The following is a 27,405-nucleotide window of genomic DNA, read 5'->3' as shown; positions in this document are numbered from 1 at the left end:
CCCAGCTCAGCCCCAACCCACAGGCCTTCTCACCCTCATCCCTCAGATGCAGCTGAAGCAAAGTCCCTCTGTTCCTCTTTTATTCTGTATTCCATAAAAAAAACAACAAAAAAAAAGAAGAAACAAAGAAATGCAGCCTTGGCTGAGAACAGCCGTGGATGCAGCTGTTCAGTGCAACTCCAGGGATACAACAACCATTGCCGTCAGTGTTTGTTAGAATAGAAACTTCAACCCAAAGAGCTCCCTTCCATAGGCAGCAGAAGGTCTGACACCACAAATCACAGAAGGAAAAAAAAGAAGAGTAAAAGTTTCTCTTATAAAATATAGCTCTGTGGGGAGAAAAAAAAGGTGGCTGGGCAGCAGCTGGGAGGAGAGCAGTTTCTGCACGCTTGCACTTCTCTGGCCAAACCATCTCCCTTGGTTCAGTTCTAGTGCAGCACATGAGCTGTTTTTTTTGGGGGGGGGGCAATAAACACAGCTCTGGGCCCCAGCAGGAGGCAAAGTTTACGTCACTCTGCTCTAAAAGTCACAGTTAAAAGAAGATATAAATTATTATTTATAAAAGAAATAGAAGTCAGAATTCTGCTGACGAGCTTCCTTTTCCACTCTTCTGTTTGATCTTCACCCATAAATCCTTAATCACAGGGATGCGGTACCTTTGGGGAGAGGAGTTAAGAGAATTAGGGATAGTGAAGAGAATAACAGCTGTACAGCTGAGCAGAGTGGAGACAGATTCATCTGGTCCACTTCCAGATGGCCAGAACTTCACCAGCTCATCCACATGACTTTTCCAAGCTCGCTGTGGTCAGCCAGGACAGACAGACACTGCCACAGGCCGCTTATCTCTGCTGGTGACAGAGGACAGCAACATCTAGGCTGGGCATCTGGATTTCAGCAGCTAAAGAGGTCAAACATCCAGAGAAGCCAGCGAACTTCTGTATGACCTTCCTTATTCTGTTCCGCTCCCTGGCTCCCTAATACAGGGCCAGGCTGCCTCACACAGTGGATGGTTAGAGGACACAATGTCTTCCCAAGACTGGCTCAGGAGCACTGAATTTGGCCAAGGTTACCACCGCTCAGAGGTACCAACTGATAGTTCCCATGGGCCATGTACCTTCTCACAACAATCCTTCCGGCTCAGCTGTTTTCTTCTTCTGCAAAGGAAAGGGTGAGAAATAAATCAGTGTATCTGCATCACAAACACTGAGTACCGAGCAGAACCAAGAGCCACAGATGCTCCTCAGGTGCCAAGGACAGATGGATGACAAGAACACCCTCTTTCTCCCTCTGCCACCCTTTCCTAGCCATTGGCATGGGATGCAACAGCCTGCAAAGCCCTCAGGAGCTCCAGTTCCTGCTGACAACAGGGAAGGAATAGTGCTTACTCCTCAGGCAAGACCCCTAAAAACAAAAGTGCCTCAGGGCTTGTTCCTTTTAAGGGAAAATCTCCCCTGGGGGATACAGGAAAAAGCCCTTCTTCAATCCACCCCAACCCCAAACGACCAAAGGTCAGGGTTTTTGTATTGAGGCTCTGTACCATCAGCAAGGCCAGGATATGGCTCTGTTCCCCTCCAGCCTCAAATGCTGCAAGAATGAGTGTCACAAGCGCCCCTCAGAAAGGCTGTCCCCATGGCACCCAGCCCCAGGTCTCCCTCATACCTTCTTCTTCTTCTTGTGAACTTCAGCAGAGCCATCTGCTGTCGACTCCCCTTCTGTGGGCATCTTTTTGTTCTTCTTTTCTTTTCCCGTCTTTTTCTCTGGGAAAGAAAAGTCAACTAAGACCTCTGTGAGGGGACATAAAGAGCATCAGGAGCTCTTGGTTGAGGAGGAGGCATTCCTGGTGAGTTTCTGATCACATCCAACCCATGGCAGCACCTCTGGGTGAGGGCAGAGCTGTGCCACCAAGAAGCTGTGCCCACTGCAGTACCCTGAGGCCTGAGTAGTTTGATTCCTGCACACGTGTAGGCAGAATTAGGCAGGCTGCCCTTCTTCCCACTTGCTGCTGTCCAACCACCTTGAGGAACTGTTTCCATGCTGGAGCAGCTGAGCACATGCCAGAAACCAAAGCAAGGGGAGCTACCAACACCAGATGGACACAAGTTTCAGCTGAGCACGACTGTACCAAGAAGCTCCAGTGCATGTCTGTGCTACAGCCCACACAGAGGCTGACAGACAAGGCTGTCTCCTCCAAAACGAAGGGCTATATCTCTGCAGAACAGAAAGCCCAGCAAATCTTGCCCACCCATTCCATCTTCCTTCTCTTTCATGAAGAAGAAGTCCACAATAGCTACAACGTGCAAATGGATTCTGAACTGCAAAGGATAAAAAAATGCTCCTGTGTTAGCCCAGCACAGAAAGGCATCACATGGTGCACAAGGAGGTCTCAGGCAGTTCAGCACAGTCTGACCTCTGCCAGCCCTGAGTTGGATACTTCCAGCCCTGGCAAAGGCCTGGAAAGGAGAAAACCACGAGACAGGTCATCCCATGACATTTGCATAGGGACATCAGCTTGCTCTGCAAGCAACAAGGATCAATGTAAGTATGACATGGTTCGTGTTGTGTTGGATATGGGAGAAAGGCAGGAGAGCCCAGCTGTCTGTATGACCTGATGCTGAAAATGCAGAAAAAATGCTAAAGTGGGGACTTAAAAATCTTGCACTGGCTTTGGGTGGGCCAGAAAGGAATGAGACAAGGCTGATGGGAAGGTGGTTGCCCTGAAACAGAGGCTGAGCACCCATCAGCTGCAAGAACCCACTGCGAACACAGCCCCACATGACACCACACGGAAACTTACTTTTACTTGACTTTTTCTTTTCCTTGCTTCCTGGCAGCTTCTCCTGGTCATCAGCTGCTTTCTTTTTCTTCTTTTTGGGCACTTCTTCATTACCTTGCCCTTTCCTCTTCTTTTCCTTGGGCTGCCCAACAGCTCCATCCTCTCCTGGATGTTTCCGTTTCTGAGATGCTTTCTGTTTTTTGTTCTCTTTGTCTTTGCCCTTAGCTGTTTTCACAGCCTTGTCTGCTGTGGAGGAAGGTTTCTTCTTCTCCTTCTTTTCTTTTTTCTCTTTTTTTTTCTTCTTTTTCTCTTCCAACCCGTCTGGTGTTTGCACTGCAGGAACTCCAGCAGCACTGGTGACCTCACTTTTGTTCTCCAAACTCGACTGCACTGGCTGTGGGGTTGTAAGCAGTGCAGATGGCAATGGGTTTGCTTGCGTCCCTTTTGCCTCAACATCGTTCTCTTTGTTAGCCAGGGCTTTCTTGACTGAGGAAGGTTTGGGGTTGGCATGATTTGCATCAGTTTTTCCTGCCCCCTTCTCTTTGTTGGATGTCCCTGTGGCTTCCTGGCCTGGAGGGGGTTTGCTTTCTGCAGAAACAGTGACAAGAGAGAGATGAAAACTCCAGGAGCATTCCTTGCAGCAGGGGAGGGGAATATGTATTTGAAGAATGTGCTGGCCATCCCAGCTACAGCAGAGATGGCTGTGTCATGGCCAGGGGAAGCCAGCAGACGGCAGCAGCACCCCACACTGGGTTTTGCAGTGGAGACACAGCCAGAACAGGCCCTGGCCCCAGTGTCACTCTCCTGTGCCAACACAGCTCTGCTCCTGTGCCAGGCAGATTCCCAGCCTTGCCAAAGGACCCACCTGCTTTGTGGTTTGCAGACACCTGCTCGATGTCTGTGTCAGAGTCACTGCTGTCACTGCTGGAGCTGTCAGCTGGGGCTGCTTTCACAGAGACTTTGGCGAGGGAGCTAGTGGCATTCACAGCTGCTTTCCCTTGCCCTGTGTTGCCTACAGGCTGGGGGGGAACCGTCTTTGGTGCTTGAGGTACTGCTGGGCTCTTGGAGAGGCTCATATAACCTGTGAGGAGGGACTGAAATAGCACAGACGCTGAGGAAACGGCACAGAAGAGCAGCTTCCCTCACACCTTGTACACATGTTGATATTGCCCACATACTCCAAGTGAAGGGCCCTGTATAGGAAACTGTTAATCACAGCCTGAACTTCTGATTAAACAATCAGAGGCAAGCAATGAGTCAGCTGCAGGAGCGCAGGTGAAGGTAATTCAGTTGTGCTCCCGGAAGGCGTGGAGCTTGACTCCACCTCTCCTAGATCCCATTTAAGGGCTGACCACCACTAAGGCAGCATCTCTTTTTGGAGGCTGTTCCTCTGTGGAGTTCTAGTGGCAAGCCTCAACCTTTTCCATCTTGACTGAAGGCCTCAGAGTTGGTGAGTTTTTCCCATGGATACTTCTGGCTATCTATTTATAACTCTTGTATTATTCCAACTGTATATTTCTATTCCTGTCTTATTCTAACCATACATAACTATTCTTGCCTTGTTTCAACTGTACATTTGATTGTATAGGCCCCCTGCAGAGTGATAATCCATGGTTCAGCCCGCTCTGCAGAGAGCCCATGGCAAGGCAGGGCTGCCAGGAGAGGGAGCCAGCACAGACATACCCTGAGCTTGCAACAGCAAGAGCTGATGGTAATAGGGTCTCTGCTTTGTTTTCACCCAGTAAAGCAGGCTTGCAGGAGGTTCCTGGCCATTAGCATGCACCCATGTACAGCTAATGCACTACAGATGTGCTACACACCCTGTATGTTACTTACAGAGGGAATTTAAAGGCTTGAATAGGGGTTAAGTTACAAGTAAAAGGGGAAAAAATCCTGCTGCTATTGGAACTATGCATCAGTTTTACCCTTGCTGGGTACCATCTCCTCCCATCTGCAGGGAAAAGTATCATGAGCTCTGAACCCAGGGCTTGGCTGCCTGGGGAAGCATTCTAGATTTCAAAGCCTCTGCCTTCCCACACCAGAAAGCCCTGCTCACAGCACTACACTGGGAAACCCTTGCTTTCCTGCTATTAATCCTACCAAAGCTTTCCATTTGCTATGGTGGAAAACTCAACCTTTTATCTGCTGCTTCGAAGTCAGCTGCAAGATGGATCCCACAGCCTGCTCAGGTACAATACCTGTGATACTGCCTCTTCATCATCACTGGACTCTGACAAGGAGCTGTCATCTGGCTCAGTCTTTCCTGGTTTCTGCAGCATCCCTGTTGGAGAAACACAGTTCATCCCATTAAACCCACCACTGCTTACTCAGGGCTAGTTCACCTACACAGCACATGAGGATTGCCACCAACAGGCCTTCTCCCTCCAAAGGGGAGCCTTCTGCAGAGCTGGAGAAAAATCACTCTCTAGCTACTAATGCGAAGGAGATACACCTCCCATAGGGTAACAAAAAGCTGGCCCACGACACCGAGAGCATCTTCTTGGGAGAACTGACCAGGTTTGGGAGGCTGCTTGGGTGTCTCCTTCTCGCTGTCAGAGGAACTGCTGCTGTCTGAGCTCTCCTCTGCTTGGGTGAGTGGTGCAGTCTGGCTCAGCCTGGCATCCTGTACTGGCTGCAGGCCTGGCTTCTTTGACTTGGCAGTGGGACTTCTCAGGATGGAAGCAGCCTGTGGGGTAGCAGGGCTGGCTGGAGGAGCTTTCCCTATGGGAGCTGTCTCTTTCAGGCAAGGAGGAGGAAAAGCCTAAGGAGAGAAAAGATGAAATGCATATGGAAGAAGGAATAACTGCTCATGCCCGTGACCAGAGAAAGCAGCCTAGAACAGTTGGTCTTGGCAACATCAGTGCAATAACAGTGGTTCTCTGTTTTAATAGAGCACTCTCCTGCAGAAAGGGACAATACACCAGACTCAAGCTCTAGCTCATTCACCCCCTCTGCCCACTCTCCCCAGGGAAGCTCCCCACGTTCATCTCCTCTGCCTTTACCTCTCCTGCTTCTGTGTCACTCTCTGAGGAATCACTGTTTGAGCTCTCAGACACTCTGGAAACTGAAGGGATAGGGGGTGCTTTTATTCCCTTCCCTGAAGGTGTTGTGGCATTAGCTTTCGCAGCCACTGTGCTTGAAACCTTGGTTGGTTTGATGTTCTGCTGGGACAGAGTCTAAAATAGATATGAAAGAAAAATAGGACAGAGCACGACTTGGAGAGAAAACAGACAGAAGCACACACCAATCCATTGCTACTTCCTTCACTCTCAGCACAGCTCTAATGCTCTTGTTCTGCTTTCCTCACTGGTCAGCTTTGTCTACTGTGAGCTCTCATGCATGGCCAGCACCCTGCATGTGCCTCCTGCATTAGCTCAGTGCCCAGAAAGCAAGGATACAGAGAGCTTGCAAACAGAATACAATGTACTTGCAGGCCAAGAGATATCTATTCTATCTATTCACTAGCCAGATTGTTACTGCAGACTATATTTTGCAGAGCAGGCACCTGGACTCTTTCACATACTGGTACAACACATTCAGGGTTAATTGGCGACAGAGATAAAGCAAGGACACCAACTGCAGGTCAGATCTGCCTTCAGGTCCACAAGCAAGTCACGGATTAAAGAGCAAATTAACAAGAAGCAGTTGTGTTTCCTCACACTTGAAGCCTCTCATCAAACTTAACGTAAGAGAGGTTAAAAATAGAAGAGCCACGGGCATGGAAATCAGACACTGACATCAGGTCCAAGACACAAACACCAGCAGAGGAGGTAGCAGGGGCAGCAAAGGAACTCTCAGCCTCCTGCTTTGTGTTACAAACAAGGCTACGTGCGCAGCCCTCCCTCTCACCATCTCTGACAAGCTGAGCCTTTGTGGGCTGACATTTCTCACACAACATCTGGCTTTCAGAAAACAAGGCAGTGCTGCACAATACAGAGAACTGCCGATCTGATGAGAGCTCTCAGCCGTCTTGCACAGAGCTCAAGTTACAGGAACTGCATTATTTTATACAGTCTTGGTATTATAAATAAGCTTTAATCAAGGACTGCTCGGGCTGGCTCCTTGCCCACCAGCTGGGGAGAAGAAGGCAGCCTTTCCATTGGCTGCAGCATTAGCCAACATGGGGAAGGATTTCCTTGAATGCTCATCACCTCCCTCTCCCAGTAAGGGTGCTGGCTAGAAAGAGAATATGTATGTGCAGACAAGTAGGACAAGAAGTGCACTTGGCCACTCGGCTCCAGCTCCGTTGCAGCACCCAAGCTCCTATCATACAGGAATGACAACCGCACTCCACAGTCAAAGCTTCCTTATGTGGCACTTTTCTTGGGCTCAAGCTACAGCAGGGGTGCAGAGACAGTTCAAGCCCTGTAGAGCTCAGCTATGGCCCTATAGTATCTGCATGGAGATACAAAGAGATGTGAAGAGACAGCTGAGAGAGCTGGGATTGGCTTCATGAACACAGGAGTGCCTTTGGGTGGGTCATCTCCACTCTCTAAAGTAGGGGCCTGACTCCTTCTCTGTCTCAAAGACAGCAAGTGCACTGTCTCTTTGTTCAGCACAGATGTGTCCAGCCTCCTGATGCAGCTGCAACCCCCTGCAAAGGGTTTGTGAGGAAACAGGGGGGGCGAAATCCAGCCACCCAGCTCATGGAAAAACTCTTGCCTGCAAGGATTTGGCTGCCTTTCCAGTCTGTTTAGCTCCCTGGAGAAGGGCAAAAGGAACACAGATCAAGAGGAGCTCTGGGCTCACACATCATCATGTTTCTGCCAAAATATTCACACCCTTTGCTGCTCTCACGTACACCAAGCTTGCCGAAATGCACCCAATGCAAATGAACCCAGAAATGGGGTCTCTGAGACCCAATGATGCTGCCAAGAAACCCTGATCCAGTTGAGAGAAGGACTCTTCTTTGCACTATGCATCACCCACTCAACTACCTTCTAGTCCTGAGGCACCTCCTCAGCACCCACACTCAGCAGGTCAGTAGCTCTTTACCTGTGTAGGGGGGACTACTTCCTCATCAGAATCTGACTCCCCACTCGAGTCGTCACTGCTGTCCATAGGCAGAGAAGGGGCTGGGGCTGGTGTGGGAGCTGGTACTTTCTTCACACTTGTTGGTTGGGGCACAGCATTGCTTTTCACTGCAGAAAAAGCATAAGAAATTGCTACTATGAGAAAGAGTTGCTTTCCTTGGCTATCCAGGACGGGAGTTGTCACCATCAGGCAGGGCAGCTCCATTTACAGGGTAGAAAAGGAAACCACAAGGATGAAGGCAAGGGATTCTAGTCACTAACACGAGACTCACCAGCAGGCAGTGCAGGCTGTGTCTGTGATACTGGAGTCTCCTCCTCACTGTCAGACGAGTCACTGCTTCCACTTTCAGAGGTCTCATTCTTTAAGGTGCTTCCTCCTGCCTTTTCAGAAGTCACGGCTTTAGCAGCCTGGCTCAGGTTGGGAACAGGCCCAGTCTGTTCTGATAACCTCTGAACAAAAAAAGAAACACAGTCCCAGGTATCAGTAGAACAGAAAGAACCCTGCATCTCAACTGGGATGTGCTCTCATAGCTTGGGCAGAAGGCTGCAGACATCCCTCCTGCACACTGCTGAAGGCTAGCAAGTGACAGGGAGTGCCTGCTGACAGATCTGGTAGCTGCACTGCCCGCAGATATTCTCCGAGCTCACATTGCTCTGCACCCACTCGGTTTACTCTGCTCACCGCTCATCTTTGGGCTTGTAAGGGAAACTGTTGTTCACAGCCCGAATCTCTGATTAACCATCTGAGGCAAGCAATGAGTCAGCTGTGGGAGCACAGGTGAAGGTAGTTCAGCTGTGCTCCCAGAAGGGGTGGAGCTTGGCTGCACCTCTCCTAGACCCCATTTAAGGGCTGACCACCACTAAGGCAGCATGTCCTTCTGGAGACTGCTCCTTTGTGGAGTTCTTGCTGTAAGCCTTGACATCAGTGAGCATCCATCTTCAAGGCCTCAGAGTTGGTGAGTCCTTTTCCTTAGTTACCCTCTGGCTATTTATTCTGACTATATTTGTACTGTTCCAACTGTACATTATACTTGTATTATTTCAACTGTACAATACCATACTTGTATTATTTCCACTGTATAGGGCTGTTCTGCCAAAGAGCAGCATCATGCTTCCCAGGGCAGGCAGCCCCCATCTGCCATGCATGCTGACAGACTGCTTGGTGCCGTGCCTTGGGGTCTGCTGCAAGAGGGTAAGACAGACTCTTGCCCTGCTGTACAGTCCCTGCCATCCTCATTTTCCTGTCCTGCAATGCTGCAAACCTAGCCCTGCCTGCTCTCAGTCCTCCACTAGCCCTGGCCAGCAGCCGAGAGCAGCAGCCCAGCTGCCTCACAGGAAGATGGATCCTATCGTGCTTCCTGGCACAGCCCCACTGAGGGCTGCCACTGGGGCAGTGTTTATCATCTCCAAGCCAAACACTAAACAGACAACAGCATCTGCATGTTTATCCCATTACAGAACAGCACTTGGATCAAGCCAAGCACATTTTGACTCTGCTTAGAGAAACAGAAACCTCCAAAAGCACTTGGGGGGGGAGGGGGGCAGCAAACCTCACTTGTCTGTTTTGTTTTGATTCCAGTGAGTCACTATCTCCAGGAGAGAGGCCAGATTTGCAGTGCTGAAGAGGGAACTGCTTGAAGCCAGCACTAGAATTCACATGGTCTACTTGAATGCGTTAGCTCCATCCCCTTCCCTTCCCAGGCAGCACTGTGCAAGGCAAAAATGTACTGAGATCAAAACCCAGTTGCTCCCTTTTAAGACCTTCACAGCATCAGGACTGGCTTACCCCCCTGCTTGGATGCATGACAGGAGGGCTGCTTTGCTTTCTAACTTCAGAAGAGATTGGAAAAGACCTGTGGAAGAACTGGATGGAAGAATCCTGGCACAGAACAATTATCACAGCATCCACAGAGAAACCACCATAAGCCTTTATACAGCCTCGGGATTCCTCAGATATTCCTGGGCAGAGGCCAAGGTCCCTCCATCCACCTGATCCCGGTCACTGCCAGATGGCTGACAGCCACCACGTCCCATGGCATGGCTCCAGACAGAATCAGGCCAGCAGTGTGGCTGAGCAGAGTAACACAGGCGAGGGGTTCTGACAGCTTAGAGTCACGGGTACTGCAGTAACTCAGAGAGGAGGAAAATAACTCAAGAGGAAATCATTTTTCCTGCTCCTTCTTCAGTCCCCAAACCAGGAGCTGCCTGTGGATCAGTACGAGTGATGACTCAGCTCCTGCATAATCCATCTGTCACTCTGCTGGGTCCATTTGCATCATGCAGTGCTGCATGACAAGAGGGGGAAGCAACGCCAAGCCACGTGCAATGAGCAAACTGTAACAATCACATTCAACTGCTGCCTGTTCACCGTAGAAGTGTCACCAATGTATCAGAACTGAAATCAATAGCTCAGCTGTGTCAAGACACAGTGAAGGTAGCACTGCCACCTGCAAGTAAGCATAGGGACAGGATATGGGGAGGGAGAGGGAAAGACTTCTCATCTCATGGGAGATCTGGCCTCTCCTCACAGGACCTGCAATCTAAGACAAAAACTTGCAGGTACAACTTCCACCAGCACAGCCTGTGTGGGTTTCTTTGGGATGTTCAAGGATGACAGAAGTTCCCAGCATGCGTCTTTATGCAGCTCACACCGAGTCCTGGTAAGCAGAAACAGAAGCCTGTCCACAGTGGGCTTGGGTGCCATCTTTGAAGAGTGGAAAGCAGAGCAGAACTGACATTTCCAAAAGAAAGGCAGCTCATGGGGACTCTAAGGTCAATCTGTTCTGTCCCCCCACCACCATCCTCCCCTCCAAAAATAAGCAAACACCTTGTCAACTTCTTTGACTAAATATTCCTGAGTCTTCAGGGGTAAACACACCAATTAAGCAGTTCAATTTAGGCATGATGTTCATTTTAATTGTGCTAATCCACCCCCACAGGGAAAGATGAAGCAGCTTCCAACGCTCTGTATCTGTTTGGATCCTGCACAGAAGCCAGAGGAAGTTGCAGGATACAGCAAGTCAGTGGTTAGCATATGCCCAAGTAGCAGATGGTGAGGATGAGCTAAGAGTTTGACTGGGAGGACAGGACTGTGGACACAGCTAAGCCTAACGTTTTAATCTTCAGGCTTCACTTGAGGTCCCTGTCTGCAGGCTACTAACACAAGAAGAAACAGCCTGTATGGCAAAAATAGAGCTCCCTTGATGACAAGCTCTTCTTTGCTAACTACATTTAGTGATGGGTAATTGCTGCTTTGCAAGAACGAAGATGCTGAAATGGTTAAACAGCCACTAGCAAGACAGCTACTTGCTGCTGCCAGCTTCAAACCAACACGGGGAGGAAATAAACCCACCCCAGTACGTCCTTCAACTGCAACCCTGCTAGAACGGATGAGTCTCAATAGTTTTGCAGTGAATCCCTCATGGCCCAGCTATCAGGATAACTGCTCCTGCCATCCACAGCTGAATCTCTACGTATAATAATGCAGGAAGAGAGCAGCACAGAGCCAACTGTTAGAGAAGCATCCCCCTCCACCCACCTCAGCAGACCAAGGCTATAAAGACAAAAATGCAGAGCCTCTCTGGCTCCTGCCTGTCAATACTGAAAGGACGCGTTGACAAAAAGCCTCCTTGCAAGGACACGTGAGGCTCTGCCCCCGGATTCCCTTCCTCCTCAGCAGATAATTACCAACTCCAAAACGTTTTCAGGGCGCTTTCCAAAAGGCTCTGAAGCTCGGAGTCAGTGCAGCAAGAATCCATACAATGGACCTGAGGATATTCTCACAACTGAGGATGCTTTCACAAAGGGACTTGCCTCTAGTCTGAGTGCTCCTGAGAGACAGCTCTAAACAACTGCATGCAGGGGAGTCAAGCAAGACCAAACCATTGACAACCCCCACAAGGCCCACTCCAGAGGAGGAAGGCACAAATGTAATCAATCAGCCAGAATCAAACTAGTTCACAAGAGGCATTTGCCATCTATTCCCTACGTGCAGATGCTGTTCCTGCTGGGACACTGTTCCTCAGCTGAGCTTATTGTGCTTTCCAACAGTTTTTGCAGTGGTGTCCCTCATGGAAGATCCTGAGAATCCTTAGGAATCATACAATCATTTAGTTTGGAAAAGACCTTCACAATTATCAAGTCTAATCATCAACCTGAATTTCTCAGTGGTAGCATTTAATGGCTGAACGATTGCTTTGTGCAGCCCGTTCCCTATGAGTGAGCTGAATGCACTATCACCCACCTTCTGGCTGACAGGCACAGGCAGATCCTCCTCTTCACTGCCTGAAGAGTCAGTGCTCTCTGCTGGGTTTGTACTTTCAGCTGGCTTTGCAGGAGCAGCAGTCCTTCCTGGTGTGGCTTTAGCCTGCTTTAGCACTGCTGGTTTCGATGCTGGCTTCCCTTGGGACAGCGAAGGTGTTTTTGCTGGAGTTGCTTTGCTGGAGAGTGATGCTGCTGGTGTGGTTTTCACTGGGGATGGGATGGCCTGGGAGGTTTTTAAAGATGGCTTTGACTGGACAAAACAAGAAAGGACAGTGTGAAAGAAGGCAAATTCCATGGTAGCATAATTAATATCCTCAGACTGTAATCATGGGAAGATTTCAGAGCCCCCTGGGATGGACAAATGCTGAAGGAAGATCAGCAACTGGAAGAAAAGGAATCCTTTCATCCAGCTGCCTGGGGACAGTGTCCCAAGATAAGGAAAGACCAGACATTCTACATCAGCCTTCTGGTATTACCAGTCACTTCCACTGAGGCAAGTTGGAGATCTCTCCACAGGAAGGAAGCTAAGCTGCACAACAGTTTACCAAATTACATGCCATTTATTGTAATTTATAGCTGAAAGACAAATCCAACCATGGCAATTCCCAGCCTTGGAGAAGCATGTAAGGACAGTGTCAGACAGATGCACCTGGGTTACTGATGGAGGCTCCTCGTTTCCACTGTCTGATGAGTTGCTGCTCTCTGAGGTGTCATCAGGCTTTGCAGCCACTGGAACCGTTACAGAGCCAGGCTTGGTCTGGTTCAGTGTCACTGCACTTTGCTTCACCGTGCTTTTCTTGGAGGACACTGAAGTAGCAGGTGCAGTTTTCACAGGTGTTGAATTAACCTGCACTGCTTTAACAGGAGGAACTGGAAACTGTGATGCACTCTGAAAATTATGACATTGTTGCTATCACAGAAACATGGTGGGATGACTCCCACAATTGGGATACTACCATCGACGGCTATAGGCTCTTTAGGAGAGATAGGCGAGGTAGGAAGGGTGGGGGAGTCGCTCTTTATGTCAGAGATTGGATAAACTGTGAGGAGCTCCCCATGAGAAACAGTCAAGAACAGGTTGAGAGCCTGTGGGTTAGGATTAGAGACGGGACTAATAAAGGTCAGCTGGTATTAGGGGTATACTACAGGCCACCTGATCAAGGGGAGGCTGAGTTCTGGTCTCCCATGGAGGCGTGGGTGTCCTTGAGAGCAGCTCGGCAGAAAAAGACCTAGGGGTCCTGATAGATGAGAAACTTAACATGAGCCAGCAGTGCGCTCTGGCAGCCCGGAAAGCAAATGGGATCCTGGGCTCCATCAGGAGAGGGGTGGTCAGCAGGGATAGGGAGGTGATCGTCCCTCTCTACTCTGCTCTTGTGAGGCCCCATCTGGAGTACTGTGTCCAGGTGTGGAGCCCTCAGTACAAAAAAGACATAGAGATTTTGGAAAGGGTCCAGAGGAGGGCCACAAAGATGATCAGGGGGCTGGAGCACCTCCCCTATGAGGACAGGCTGAGGGAGTTGGGTTTGTTCAGCCTGGAGAAGAGAAGGTTGCGGGGTGACCTCATTGCAGCCTTTCAGTACCTGAAGGGAACTTACTCCCAGGAGGGGAGTAAACTCTTCGAAAGGGCTGATAATAGCAGGACTAATGGAAATGGTTTTAAGTTGAAGGAGGGAAGATTTAGGTTGGATGTTAGGGGAAAGTTCTTTACTAGAAGGGTGGTTAGGTCCTGGAACAGGCTGCCCAGTGAGGTTGTGGATGTCCTTGGAGGTGTTCAAGACCAGGTTGGACGGGGCCCTGGGCAACCTGATCTAGTAAATGTGTATGTTTGGTGGCCCTGCTAGGCAGGGGGGTTGGAACTACATGATCCTTGAGGTCCCTTCCAACCCGGGTAATTCTGTGATTCTGTGATTCTGTGAACAGCTGGTTTTGCCTGGGAACGGGAGGAAGAACAGGAGAATCTTACACACTTAAGGGAGAAGAAACTGACTGTTGTAATTGCAGAATCTGTATTAAGCGAGGTCACCATACTGCCTTTGATCAGGAAAGGCTTGTTCAGACTCCAAAGCTGAGCACTTGAAGAAAGTTACTTGTCCATAGACAGCCTGGCCAACCTGCCTTCCTTCTGCAAGTTACATCTGTACAGTTGTGTTTAATGTTTAATCAATTCCTACAGATCAAAGGATTTCTCCCCACTTCAGGCACTGGGAGGAATTAGAATGGAGTGTTTGCTGCTGGCAGAGGTTAGTGAAGCTTTCAGCTACACAGCATGTTTCTGTGGCCTTGGATTTGGCGATTTTCTCCATCTGGGGATGAAAGGGATGCTTGCAGAGAACTAAGCAGTGCAGCATTTTCTCTCCCTTTCAAGGCAAGGGAAGTGATTTCCTGGGGACGAGGACCTGAGAGGTTACCTGCACTGCTGTGGTTGCAAGCTCCTCCTCAGACGATGTCTCATCACTTGATTCCTCACTGCTGCTCTCAGCTTTCCCAGCTGCCTGCTTCAGCTCTGAAATACGAGAAAGGAGATGACACAGCTGCTGCCTGCTCTCAGCTCCCTGAGCACGATGCTAATGCAGCTTTTGAAGACAGGAAAACAAAACAAGCCAGCAGTGAGGGGCTAACGGGATTCGCCTAGTCTTTCCAAAAGCATCAGCTGCCTGCTAGGAACTGCTTCTCCAAGCAAACATCTACCCACAGGCACACCTCCCCCAAGTGCAGGCAGATGAGAAATCCCTTTCTGGCCTTTCTCAGACCATGCAGGGAGCCGTCAAGCTGCACGCAGCTCCCCGCAGGGGCACCCCAGTCTGGCTGAAGCTCCTCTAGAAAAGAGTTGAGAGAAGGAACATTTGAAGAGTTTTGCACCATATTCCTCACCCCCAACAATCAAAGCAGTAAAAGAGATTCTCCTAACAACAAAATACCCTAAAATAATCACTTTACAATTGCAACCAAAGATGCTAAAGTGCCTGTCTAGAAAGCTGAAAGTGTCTACTGTATTGGTACTGCATCTTCTTCAGATACGCTACATTCATCTCCAGCCCTGCAGAGCACGATGCTGACAGAGATGCAGACAGGCTCCTTAGTACAACATGTGCAACTCAAAATGGAAGCAAGCATGCTGGATTCATCCCACAGAGCTTCAGATCTGCCTGCTTTGCAGTATTTTTGCAGCCTCTCCAGAAGCAACTGCTTTGAGCTTTCCAGCAAGGGAACTGAAAGCATCGTGCAGATGGTATGGCTGGGATCTGATCTGCAGTGAAGCCAGAGCACAGCACATGCGTTCACTCTGCCCTGCAGGCTCCTTACCCACTTTGGGGGCTGGGGTCTTCACAGTTGGCGTCTCCTTTTCCTCCTCGCTCTCTGATGAGCTGCTGCTGCTGCTGGAGCTTTCTGGTGCTTTGGTAATTATAGGAGCTTTGCTTTGTCCTGCTTGGCTCACAGCTGCTACAGCTCCTCCAGGTTTCCCAGGACCAGGCAGTTTCTGCCCAGCCTTGGCTGGGGTCACAACTGATGCACTGGGCTGCTGCTTATTTGAGAGCACAGTTCTGTTTGCAGCAGAGGGCACCGCTACTTTACTTCCTGGAGCAGCGGGTTTAACAGGAGAATGCAAGGAGTTGGCAGCTTTGCCACTCGCTACAGCTGGTGTCACCTATAGAAAACAAAAGAAATTAGAAGCCTATAGAAAAATGAGGGGCTAAACTGGACACAGCATTACCTTAAGCAGCAATTTTGCAGCTGGACAAGTCATAACACTAAGGAGATAGTATGCCCTTACCGTAACTGCACCTTTTCCACTCGGCGTTTCCTCTTCTGATGAAGAGTCGTCATCTTCACTGCTTTCTACATTCACTGCTGAGTTTGTGACTGGGGAAACGCCAGTTGCTGCACATGAGAGCCACAGAGAAATTAGACAGACCTTCTCACATCAAAATAGTCTGTGGTCCATAAAGGCTCCCAGCAGGCAGGGCAGGGCCCCATCTTTATATCTGCCTCAGCACCACAGCCGCTGCTCTTACAACATGTAGGTGCCTTGCTTCTACCCCATCCTCCTCACCACAGCCAAGACTTGATCTGCATGTTTCCAGGGGATGTACTACAGCAGATGAGATTGAGCTAAAACACCTTAGGCACGTGGACTTTTGTGAGGCTGTGCAAGCCAGTGCCTCCCACATCAACAGTACAAGGACTGTCCAGACCAAATAAAAATGTCTTTCCCTCATCTGGGAAAACAAATTACTTTCATGGCCAAGCAGACAGCTGGGGCTTAATTCCCAAGGCTTCATCCAAGTTACAATACCCAATCCCTTCCCTCCCCAGTGAATCATAAAAGGTTTTGGTTGACCTCAGCACACATCTGTGCTCCTCAAAAACTCTACATGAGATAAATCAGATAAATTTGATAAATTTGTTGTCTTAAGAGCATGAGGGAATAGCCATTGATTTTTCAAGTATTCTTTCTAGCCAAGCAAACTGAACTGTTCCTATGTAACCTCTCACTGTTACTCTGAAATTCAGGGAGTTTACAGGCTTTACCATTTCCAGTTTTTGCTTTCTCTTTTTCATCCTCTTCTTTCTCTGAGCTTTCAGAGCTGCTCACGGGATCAGGAACTCTAATCTTTTCTGGGATGGCCACCTCCTCATCAGTCAGCTTTCTTCTCCTGGCTTTGGAAGGAGTTCTAAAGGAAATGGATTTTGTGTCAAAAAGGAAAATATGAAGAACAAATAGAAAAATGTAACATTGTCCACTCTCAGGCCAGGCTTAAGCCTGAGGACAAATACGTGTCATTCCTTTACAGCTCCCAAGGAGGGGAGGAATGCCTGCCCGATTCATTGGCAGCTGGTAATACAACAGAAATCACTCTAAGAATTTGCCATGTGTGACCAGGCGTTCCGTATATTGCATGCAGGAGAGGAGTGGTGACCTCAGGTGCTTGTCCTGCAGCAGCCTTTGAGGGCTGCATGTGCTCTGAGTGCTCCTTCTGCATCCAGGACTGAACCTGTCCAGCATTCCCACCACTTCAGTCTCCCTCACCCACCCAGCATCCCCCAGTAACAAAAATACAGTCCCAGCAATAAGGCTGCTCCTTAAAAACTGCAAATCCCAGCTACTAGGTTCACTGAGACCAAGGATGGACTCTGTCAGATAGGAAGGAGATGCAGCAGTCTGAGGAAAGGTATTTTCCAGCCTATGAAGTGACAAGACTAGAGGATCTCAGCTCACCCAGACAAAGTGCATTTCAGCCAAGCAGGACACTTTCTGGATAAACTAAGCCACAAGTCAACACATCCCTCATGTCAGCTCCAAACCAGATGGAGCAAGGGCAGGCAAGGAATAAAAGGCCCCTTGTGGTGTGAGTGACACCAGAGAACAAGGAATCAGTCAACGTGAGTGTCCCATCATCCCTTAGGGTTAAAAGTAATAGGACAACAGGCACAGAAGAAGGTTGGCATCAACACCCAGGAAAGCAATATATTGTCAGAAGCAGGAACTACAAAAGCCTGGTTCTTACACTACTCCATTCTTACCTAGATCCAGGCTTTCTGCTGCTCTTGCAGGAACAAGACCAAGGCACCAAGGAATGAGGCATCCTAGCAGGAGACACCTCTGCAGCAAACACCTGCTTCCCAGGGCTGAGGCACAGCCAAAAGAATGCTTTCACTCAAGCACTTCTCAGCACAGGCACCAAGACCCAGCTCCACTGACACCCAGCTCCACTGACACCCTGCTTTGTAAGCACTGCAGCTTCCACAAGGCTCTGCATCAAAGTGCAGAGGGTGAGAACAAATAACATCCCACTGCACTCTCAGCTGGAGGCTTTGTGCTGCAGATGTTCACTGGTAGCATTGAATGGGATAACGATGTGGGAAGTCATTGGGGCTGGACATGTACAGGCATGAGGCTGGGAGCAGCAGATCCTTTGAACAGGCTGCCCAGAGAGGCAATGGATGACCCTGCAGATGTTCTGTGTGATGCTGGATCAAACTCTGAGCAACCTGATGGAGCTGTGGGTATCTCTTCATTGCAGGTAGTTGGACCAGCTGATCTTTATGGAATCAAACGATTCCAAGATCCTTTCTGCAGTGAGATGTGCTACCTGTGCTTTGCTTACGGTGCTGTGTGTCTCTGCCCATTCTCCACGTGCTGGCTGCACTCAATATGCGTGTGTACAGCACATGGCTCAGTAAGGGAAGTGAAAGAGGGACGGGGATACCTGACCACAGCATCAACAGCATCTCAAAACTAAGCAACAGCTTATCCCTGAGCCGAGGAAACAGTGCTGGGCACACACCGAAGGGCAGCCCCGCACATCACGGCCACGCGTGTCCCCATCCCGCCCCCACTCACCTCTCCCAGTGGGTGAAAATCTCCTCCAGCGTCGTGGCCAGTGACGGGAGCAGCTTCTGCGGGCACAGAACACGATCAGCCCCGGCTCCATCCCATCCATCTCCTCCCCCCGGCTCCATCCCATCTCCCCACCACAGCAGCACCACACACAGCCCGTGACCCGGCCCCTCACCACACCGCGCCGCCCCTCAGGCCCACGTTGATGGCAGCGCAGCCGCAGCCGCCCCGATCCGTTTACCTGTCCCAGCTGTGCCTGCAGTTCCCGTGCGGCCCGAGCGAAGCCGGCTCTCATGAGGTGCTGGTGGATGAGGGCCAGCAGCTCCCGCCGCCCGCCGCTCAACGCCGCCATGGCGCGGCCCAGCTCCGCGCTGCCCCGGGCGCCGCGTGCCGCGCTCAGCGACGTCACTTCCGCTTCCTGCCGAGCAGCCTGCTGGGTAATGTAGTGCCGGAAGTGGCTGCTGGGGATGGGGCCTTCAAGTTAGGTTGGTTGGGGTTGGGTTGGTTGGGTTGGATGGTGTTGGGTGGTGTTGTGTTGGGTGGTGTTGTGTTGTGTTGTGTTGTGTTGTGTTGTGTTGTGTTGTGTTGTGTTGTGTTGGGTTGGGTTGGGTTGGGTTGGGTTGTGTTGGTTGGTGTTGGGTTGTGTTGGGTTGTGTTGGGTTGGGTTGTGTTGGTTGGTGTTGGGTTGGGTTGGGTGGTGTTGGGTTGGTTGGTGTTGGGTTCGGACTTAGAGCTGAGATTGGGGTTGTGTTGTGTTGGTATGGGCTGCATTGGGATTGGGTTGTGTCGGTTGGAGTCTGGAGGAGGAGTTGGGAGGCCATGATGGTGCCCGAAGCAGGACAGGGAGCGTAGCTGAGACATGGAGTTGGACCCAGAACCAAACTGGGCCGGCTGAGGGTACCCAGACCAGACACGGAGCCTGTCCTGAGGAGCTGCAGGCAGCACCGGGCTGAGTGGGAGCCTATGGGAGCCGGGCCCAGCAGCCAAACCTCAGCACCGTCTGGGCCTGGGGAGCTCAAGGGGTATTTGGGATGTGCACTGATGGTTCTGACATCACTGCATTCCAGCACATCAGATGCCTCCCACAATGAGGACGGGCTGATAACCAGCAGTGTGTGGGCTGGACAGGGATTAGTTCAGCAACAGCCACTGAATTTTCCTCCTTTGGGGACAGGCCTCACTCCTGAAGCGCTCCAGATCTCACTGCTATGGAGTGATTTACTCTTGGATGGACATGAAGCTGCTGCAAGGAGCTGCTCAGGCATTTTGGGGGCGAAACAAAGCATACAATGAGAAGGAGCTCCTGACGCAGTGCAGCTGTTAGAGCTGCATGGAGGAAGGGCCACCCTGTTACCCCCCTCTCCTTGCTGATACTTTCCAGGAACGAATCTGGCTCCTGTCACTTCAGCAGAGGTTTATTTTTAGAAGGTTTAATAGTGACCACGGCGTGTCTGTCACTCACTCAAAATACAGAACCTTTATTTGCGTTTATAGCGAAGATTAAATTGAAAACTGACTGTGCTCCAGCTGGCTCCTGCACCACATTTCTTTGACACCAGCAGCATCCAAAGCAATAAAGCCACCAGCCAGGTGGCAGGTTTACAGCTCTTGTAAATGAAGCACAGACGTGGCTGGGCATATCTAAGGGTGACCTCCCCCGACACAGATGGTCATTGAAGCTCGCTGTAAATGTGGCTGTGGGATCCCTGCAAGGGTGATGCTGTGGCTGACCAGGACAGCGTTCCCTTGCTCTGGGGTGACCTCGCACAAAAGCATGAGGCTTAGCAGCCAGCATCTGCTTTGGAGACCCAGTTCTCCCGCTAAGGAGGGGAAGAAACAGGTAAAGAAAGCCCTGAAATGTGTGTCCTAGGGTGGACTGAGCAGGACAGAACATATAGAGCTAATGCAGCCTGGAGAAGATGACTTCAGGGGCCTCTGGAAATGGGAAAACCAACCCAACCTCTTCCACCCCTATCCCTGCGTTCTCCATGGTGCACAAGAATCTACTGGTGAAGGAAGGGATGCCCACACCTTGGGCAGAAAGGAGAGGATCCCTCCAAGGCAACAAAGCTTTCCCAACTAATGCTGCGTTTAAAAGGGGTTGGATTTGGTTTTGGCCAATTCCAGTAGAATGTGGAAGGGAAGAAGACAGATTTGAACATAGATAAAGAGAAAACATGTTCAGAAGGTGCCGCTTACAAGAATGGCAATAGTATAGGACCATAGAATCACTGAGTTTGGAACAGACCTGTAAGACCACCTAGTCCAACTGCCCACCTACTGCCCACCAAACTATGTCCCTCAGTACCACATCTATGCACTTATTAATGTTAAAGCCTGCAGTGCCTGTGGACAAATGACTTTAAAAGCAGGCTCAGTTTTTTTCCTCAAGTGTCTGCTACAGTTCAGGGTCACCCGAGTCCAAAGTTTTATACCTTCAAGCCATGAATGCCCTTAGGAAACCACAGTGCGGGGCCTGGTAGTAACACAAGCCACTTGAATGAACTAATCTGCAATATATATATATATACTCTGTGCCACAATTAGAGGTAGAGAAGGTATTTGAGGCGTTTGGTAAACATGCCAAGTAATAAATACGGTTATTCAGCCAGCAAACAGCTGCATGATTATAAATAGGAAAACTGACCTCAGCCCGAAGCCAGCTGAGACCCAACAACATACAGTTATTAAGGAGGGACTTTTTTTCCTGCATTTTTTTTGGAGGGACGTTGAAAGGATTTTGCCCACTCTTTATTTTAGGAAGGTGAAACGTCCCTGGTGGATTTCAGGAGCTAACCTCTCGGGTATGCGTTTTCCATGCCAAGACACTGAGTCACGAATAGATCGGAGGAAGAAGTGTCAGATCCAGACAGGGGATAACACGGCTGTGATTGAGTAGCCAGCTCAGTCTGCTAATAACCGCACAGCCCCGCTCCATGCCCTCAGCCTCACAAGCTGAGAGCTTTGCTTGCTGCCACTTTCACATGCTATTTGCTTATTGCTCGGGGTAAAACTTGTCCACACCTATTTCATTCTGAATGACTGTTTGTGTCCTGGCCAAACCCGGGCCTGGGGAGCTGCTAGAAGCTGCATGGTGCTGTCATTCCTCCTCTGTGCCCTATGGAGGCTAACAGTCTCTCAGCACGTCTGCTGGACCCTTGGGCATGCAGGGACACTTCTCTGCTCTCTGTTCATGAAGCTACAAGCATCATTTCTGTGTCTTTGTCCACTTACAAGTCTGCAGCATTAATGTGATGTAGCCATGGGGAACGTATCCTCTGTCATGCATGGACAGTTTTATCTGGTGCTGTTTTCAGACATGGAGCTGATTCTGCCTGTTGCTGCTTTGGGAATGAAGGCTGTATGAAACAAAGTGAAGAGACACTGTGATCCTTAGGGATGCTGGCATAGTACAAAGCATCTATGGGGTCTGGATCTGTAGGGATGCTGGCATGGCGCACAGAATCTATGGGGTGAGGATACTGAGTGGACCCAGCTGTTTGCCTGAGGAAGTTTCTGCCTCCAACTGCTCATTCTGCCTCTGCCGGATCCCCTGTCCAAGGGGTGGGTTGTCTGTCTGGGAACAGGAGCATTTGTCACTGCCAGCAGGTGACTATGGTGGGTCTTAGCATCAGATTGCTGACCCCAGCTGTGAGTCTGACCTTTAGTATTGGCAAGATCATCAGGCTGCTTCACACAGCATCTCTGGGGCAGCTGTTCCGTGGCTCTTCTGGTGTTGCTGGGATGCTCTTGTGGGGAAATGGGGATGGAGCAGGATGAGGGGAGTGTAAGAGATGGATGGAGGTGGAAGGAGGAGGGCAGGGAACTGCAAAGGGACAGGGGGGAGAGCAAAGGAGTGAAAGGGAAGGGGGTATTGTGAAGGGAGAAGCAGGGATGGGGGAAGAGGTTCTTATTTCTAAGGGAAAATTAGAGAGAGAAGGGTGCAGGCAGAGGGAAATCAGGAGGTGAAGAGGAGGAAACAGCCACAGTGGTGGGCCTGAGGGGCTTGCTTTCCTCCTGCCCCCTATTTACCAGCTCTCAGCCAGCATTGCGCAGCTCTGTGTGCACAGTGGGTTGCCAGGTGCTGCTCTGTGAGGCTTTGAGTCACCCAGGCAGTCAGCAACCTTTGCTGTGTGCTTGGGGGAGCAGCGTGGGCTGGAGCTGGGGCAGCGTGGGGCTGAGGGTCTGCAGTGAGTTCCCCTGCCTCAACCCACAGCTTCACGAGGAGCTGCCACAGGAACAGCCTCACTCCAGAATCCCATTTTCCCCCTCTCTTATTCAGCTGTTCTCTTCCCCCTCCTCCTTTTCTTTGTCTGTTAATGCACAACAGATGGGAGGAAATGCCATTTTAAATGCCACAGCATCCTGATGAAATGTGATGGGTTATGGCAATCTCAGATGAATCATGGCATTGTTTTGTGTACATGGCTCCGCTGTGGCTCGGCCTTGCTCAAGCAACTCTCTGCCTCCTGCTTCCCAAACACAATTAGGGTCATTTTAGGCATCCACCAGCAGCAGGTGCTGTCCAGGACCTGGCTGTCCAAGTGACATTCGCTAAGTAACCAGCCACATTTTTGAAGGCAAAGCTGAGCCCAGTGAAACATCTACTCTACTGCCTTTGGCTACACAGGGATTATACATTACACTACATTCCCCTATTACATTTATAGGATTTCTACTCAAGGTGCAGGAACTCTGTCCCCAGGAATGGGATCAGCACAGCAGAGCCATCCCCACCAGCTCCAGCTTCACCTACGGTCCCTTTGGGGATCAGGGTCATGTCCCCACTCCTGTCCCTTGGCCCCATGGCTGTGCTGCTGGGATGGGAACACAGAGCCAAACCCAGGGGCTGTGATGTGGTCTCCTGCTGCTGGGGTTTGCTGGGGATGGTCAGGTCGTTTCGCCTAAGCAAGCAGACCGGCATCAAATAATGTTGACTCAGTTGCTGCCAGATGAGAAACAGCAGTTCAGAAGTGAAAAAATATATCTGTATCTATGCATATCCCAATGGCTCCATTACTGGAACCAATAGACCCAGCCCTGTTAGCTTCAAACTAATTAATTGTGGAAAAAAGTCACCTCTAAACCTACAGAATATAAAGCAGCCTTTTAGTTTGTGTAGCAGGAAGAACAGATTTGAGAACTCTAATGAGTAAAAGACGTGGCATTAAAATTTGCTTGCAATATGCTTAATCTTAACAATCTAGATGGGAAATACATCACTGGGTATATCCAACTGTTTGTGTGCCTACTGGCATGGCATCAGTAAACCATTTAATTCCTCATTTCTCTCTCAGATCTATGTCGATGGAGCAAGCAGAAAGGCTGTTATGATCGACTCCCCCCTCCCAGCCCTGCTCAGGGCCAGCTGTAAGCATAGCCCCGCTGAAAGCCCTGGCAGCCCTGAGGTGAGTGCAGCCAACACCAACACTCGGGGTAGCCCTGCTGTGTTTACTCAGATTGAAGCAGCTCTACCTGGAAGGAGTGGGACAGGGGCTGTGTTTGCGTTCCTGAAGCTGGAGCTTTGGGGGATTATTTTTCCCCCTCCAGGCGTTCCTCTGCTGCTTTAACTCATGTCAAAAGCCGTGCAGCAGGAAAAGGAGGGGACAGAGGGAGCAGCATGGGGTGGGGGGCAGCTCCGTTGGGATGTATCCCATGCTGTCTCCATCTGCATTGTCCAGATGGATTTCTGTGTACCTGAAGAGCTCAAGTTTCATGCAGGAACAACACACACACATGGGTCGGACAGCCATCTCCAGCTTCTCCGGGGGAGCTGCAGAGAGATCCTTGCCTTATCTTGCTCGGGGGTTATTGCAGTAAAGGGATTTATTCTGGCTACTCCACCAAAAAAAGTACACAGAGATTCCACCAAAGCACATATATATGTTTCTTTTGGAAGCAGACAAAACTCCAGTATGCAGTAAAGCCCTGAGCTGTTGTTAATCTCTGGGGTTTTATCCAAGTTTCTTTAGAAACTTGGACATCATCACAATGGCTTTCAGATAGAGCCGAGTGAGCCTCCCTCTGCCTTTGATTTCCTCTCTGAGATCTGAGTGGGTTGGGAATTGGGTGGGACGTTTCCAACCAACGTCAGCCCCTGTAGCCACAAGAGGGTGACAGAGTCCCATTGTGCAGTGGTGGCTTTGGACAAAAGCAGGGATGTCCCCAGCTGGTGCAGGACACTGCACAGTGGGGACTGAGCTGCCATTGAGTGACCAGAGGCTCTTGGAAATCCTTGCTGGAGGCTTTGCTGGCTGGAAATGGGATCCTGGTGCTGGGAAGCTGAGGACTTTTTTCCACCTGGTTTCAGTTAGCATTGGTGCTGGCATCAGCAACGTGTTCCCATTGCCAAGAGAGGGGAGAATTCCCAACCATTGCTGCAGCGTGCAAGGAAAGAAACCTCACCCTTGCTCCCTATTGGTGGTCTAATGCAAATCCCACCTTTCAGAGTAATTCTAGAAAAATGGAAACCTTGGTAAATGTCCAAAGGCAATGCAATGCTGCCCTGTTCCTGCTGGCTGCTGGGGCCTGGGGACATGCCCTGCCTTTGGAAGAGAAGAAGCTGCTCAGGGAGGAGGCGATGGCCTTTCTGTTCCCACATTGCCCACCCGTGCTGCTGACCTGCTGGCTGTGGCCTTGGAGCTGAAAGTTGCTCCATACATCCCTTTCAAGCTCCTGCTGCCCAGGTGGCTCATCCCAGGAACAACCTGCAAAGCCCCTGTGCTTGGGATTCTCATAATGTTTTATCCCCATGGGCAGTCCAGGGCAGATCCTTGGGGGAAGCAGCAGTTCCACTGCCCACCCCTATCACCATTCCTGCCCTCCATCCTCAGTGAGCAACACAGACAGGGGGCTTCTTGCACAGCCATCTCTGCATTTCTGCTTTTACAGCAGCCACCCAAGACAACATTTGAAACAGAAGATTAAAGTGCTCTGTGATGCTTCCAAGGCTGAATCTCATCCTCCACCATCCCAGGAGGCCGAGGCAGCGGGTGTGGACTTGATGACATCTCCGGCGCTGATCTCCGGCCAGCTCCCTCATAACCCCATCCAATGCTGGGCTGGAAATGCCTGCAGAGCACCATGCAGAAGGGCAGCCCTCATCCTATCTGCTGCTGGGTGGGAGCTCGCTGTGTCACTGGGATCAGCTGCTTTCCCACATGGTGCAGTTGGATCTCACACTGGTGCATGCTCCGGTGTGTGTACTGGTAGGGTATAGAAGGAGGGAGATCTGCACCAATAGAGTGTATCAGGAGGGAGAACTGTACCAGCACATGAACTGATAGAGTACATCAGGAGCATTTGCTCAGGTGGAAAAGGGGCCAGTCACACCCTTGGGAGCTTTGGGGTGTGTGTGGGGACCAGGCATTGCAGGGACATGGGGCGTAACGGTGTCTGGCTGTAATAGGGAAGGAGGACGTGCATTCAGGAGCATGGGCTCTCCTCGAAGCTGCAGTGTATACTCCAAGGAGCTTTATCTATTTTCTCTTCAAATACTAGCAGTAATTAGATGCTGCTTATGAGTAATCACTTGGACTAAACAGTCTGGTTTCGTTTAAAGTGGTCGGTGTGAAACGCCGCGCGATTTGTTTGGACAAAAAACTAAGAAGGGCTCCTTTGAGCCTCCCTGGAGCCGCGGTGGGGAAGTGGGCAGAGGTGGGGCAGACCTGCTCCTTCCCCAACCTGTGCCCTGGATGCACTATAAAGGCTTCCCCAGGGAAGAAAACATCACCCCGGTCTGCGGGCAGAGCCATAAGGATGAAAGAGAGGAGCAACGCTCTTCCCAAGGCAGAACCTTGAAAGCCAACAGCCAGCGTTAATGACCAAGTTGCGACACGCTGAGTTTTACGGTCCTCGGTGAAAATGGTGACAGAAAATCCTCAGCTGGCTCCAGCCGTGAAGCTGCCCCCGACAGCACTAAAATCCATGCAAAGTTCTTGTTGACTTTGGCCGTGTCAGCGCCGCGCTCCATTGCAGCACACGGTGTTAATGGCAAAGAGATTTTCGAGGCCTCGGCGGCGGCGGGGCTGCTGTTCTGCCCATTCCAGAACCAACAGAAGGCGTCTGCCTCTCCCGTGTGTGCTTTCCTAAGGCAGGATCCCAATCCCAGTCTCAGATCCTGGGCTGAGCTGTGCCCTCTGCTCTCGTTGCTGGGAGCCAAATATGGGCTATACCTTTATATTTATAGTTTCAGCAAAGCAGGATCAGGTTTGGCTCCAGGCAGTTTTTATCTCGGCTAACATGTCGCTTTCGAAGCCCTATTATTAGCGATTTTGTATAGCTTCAGGATTACTGCAGATCATAATGAATCACTCTCTGCAGCATTGATATAGGTACTCTCAGCCTCCCAACAACCTCCCTGCACGTGATGGGGAGCAGAAAACCCCCGGTGGCAATGGGTGGGATGGAGATATGGGCACAGCGCTGTGGATCCGGCACCCACAGCCCAAGAAGGGATTTGTTTCTAATAGAAACATTCAGGAAAACATACCCGAGGGCTAATAATAAGGGTTTTCTACCTGCAGCAGTGCAGGAGATGATGTATCCCTTCATCCCCTTAATGGTAGCAGCCCACCACAGCTGGGTTTTCTGCCTTCTGCTCTGTCATTGCTGCTCTGAGCTGGACACGGTGCTTTCCCTGCTGCCCACCTGGGGGTAAATACCCCCACCCTGCTGCACTAGGGGGCTGCCCCACAGCCATCCTTTCAGTGTCCTCCTCTTGCAGGGTTTAGCTGCAAATGCAAAGTGCTGAAGCATCACTCCTCGAGCTCTCCACTGGAGTGAAACACTCCCTGAGAAATGCAGCTGATGGAAACTTGGTTTTCTCCTCATTGTTTTGCTCTGTTTCCCATTCAGGAGGGAGGAATCCAACCTCCAGAATGTGCTCCGGGCTGACAGCACTCACCGCACAGCAATGAGAGAGGAAAAGCTCTTCTGGCCTTTGGGCATAGCTAACACCACAGCACAGCAGTCCCTTGGTCAGGGTCCAGAACTCT

The 27,405-nt window shown here is 50.4% G+C and overlaps 1 protein-coding gene and 2 long non-coding RNA genes across 13 annotated transcripts; 2 read left to right on the top strand and 1 right to left on the bottom strand.

The window, feature by feature from the left end:
- Positions 1-63: 63 nt before the first annotated feature.
- Positions 64-18,791, bottom strand: TCOF1 (treacle ribosome biogenesis factor 1). Of its 9 annotated transcripts, none has more exons than XM_015875722.2 (18): positions 18,651-18,791; positions 18,413-18,468; positions 16,600-16,742; positions 15,842-15,948; positions 15,373-15,715; positions 14,478-14,572; positions 12,719-12,958; positions 12,050-12,319; positions 8,079-8,256; positions 7,769-7,914; positions 5,776-5,949; positions 5,288-5,534; positions 4,972-5,054; positions 3,639-3,867; positions 2,795-3,361; positions 1,660-1,757; positions 1,115-1,154; positions 64-656 (listed from the first exon to the last, which is right to left on the bottom strand). In XM_015875722.2, exons 1-17 carry the CDS (start codon positions 18,759-18,761, stop codon positions 1,119-1,121), a joined length of 3,123 nt encoding a protein of 1,040 aa, XP_015731208.2. In that variant the 5' UTR covers positions 18,762-18,791; the 3' UTR covers positions 64-656; positions 1,115-1,118. The 9 variants fall into 9 exon arrangements, with proteins under 9 accessions (XP_015731208.2, XP_015731210.2, XP_015731211.2 ...); XM_015875724.2 differs by having other exon boundaries at positions 1,115-1,151; XM_015875725.2 differs by lacking the exon at positions 5,776-5,949.
- On the top strand, positions 4,087-27,405 carry LOC107320143 (uncharacterized). 3 transcript variants are annotated; one of them, XR_014935605.1, is made up of 3 exons: positions 4,087-4,223; positions 23,707-23,817; positions 27,266-27,405. It is a non-coding gene; the product is annotated as an uncharacterized LOC107320143 (long non-coding RNA). The 3 variants fall into 3 exon arrangements; XR_001558144.3 differs by lacking the exon at positions 4,087-4,223 and adding an exon at positions 18,754-18,894; XR_014935606.1 differs by lacking the exon at positions 4,087-4,223 and adding an exon at positions 20,111-20,249.
- LOC146757913 (uncharacterized) lies at positions 8,661-9,523 on the top strand. The gene is made up of 3 exons (XR_014935607.1): positions 8,661-8,762; positions 8,890-8,998; positions 9,386-9,523. It is a non-coding gene; the product is annotated as an uncharacterized LOC146757913 (long non-coding RNA).

Source organism: Coturnix japonica, chromosome 18 (genome assembly GCF_054131305.1).
Source record: "Coturnix japonica strain WE chromosome 18, WE-NBRP24, whole genome shotgun sequence".
NCBI classification, from domain to species: domain Eukaryota; kingdom Metazoa; phylum Chordata; class Aves; order Galliformes; family Phasianidae; genus Coturnix; species Coturnix japonica.
This window is presented reverse-complemented; position numbering and strand designations above follow the sequence as displayed.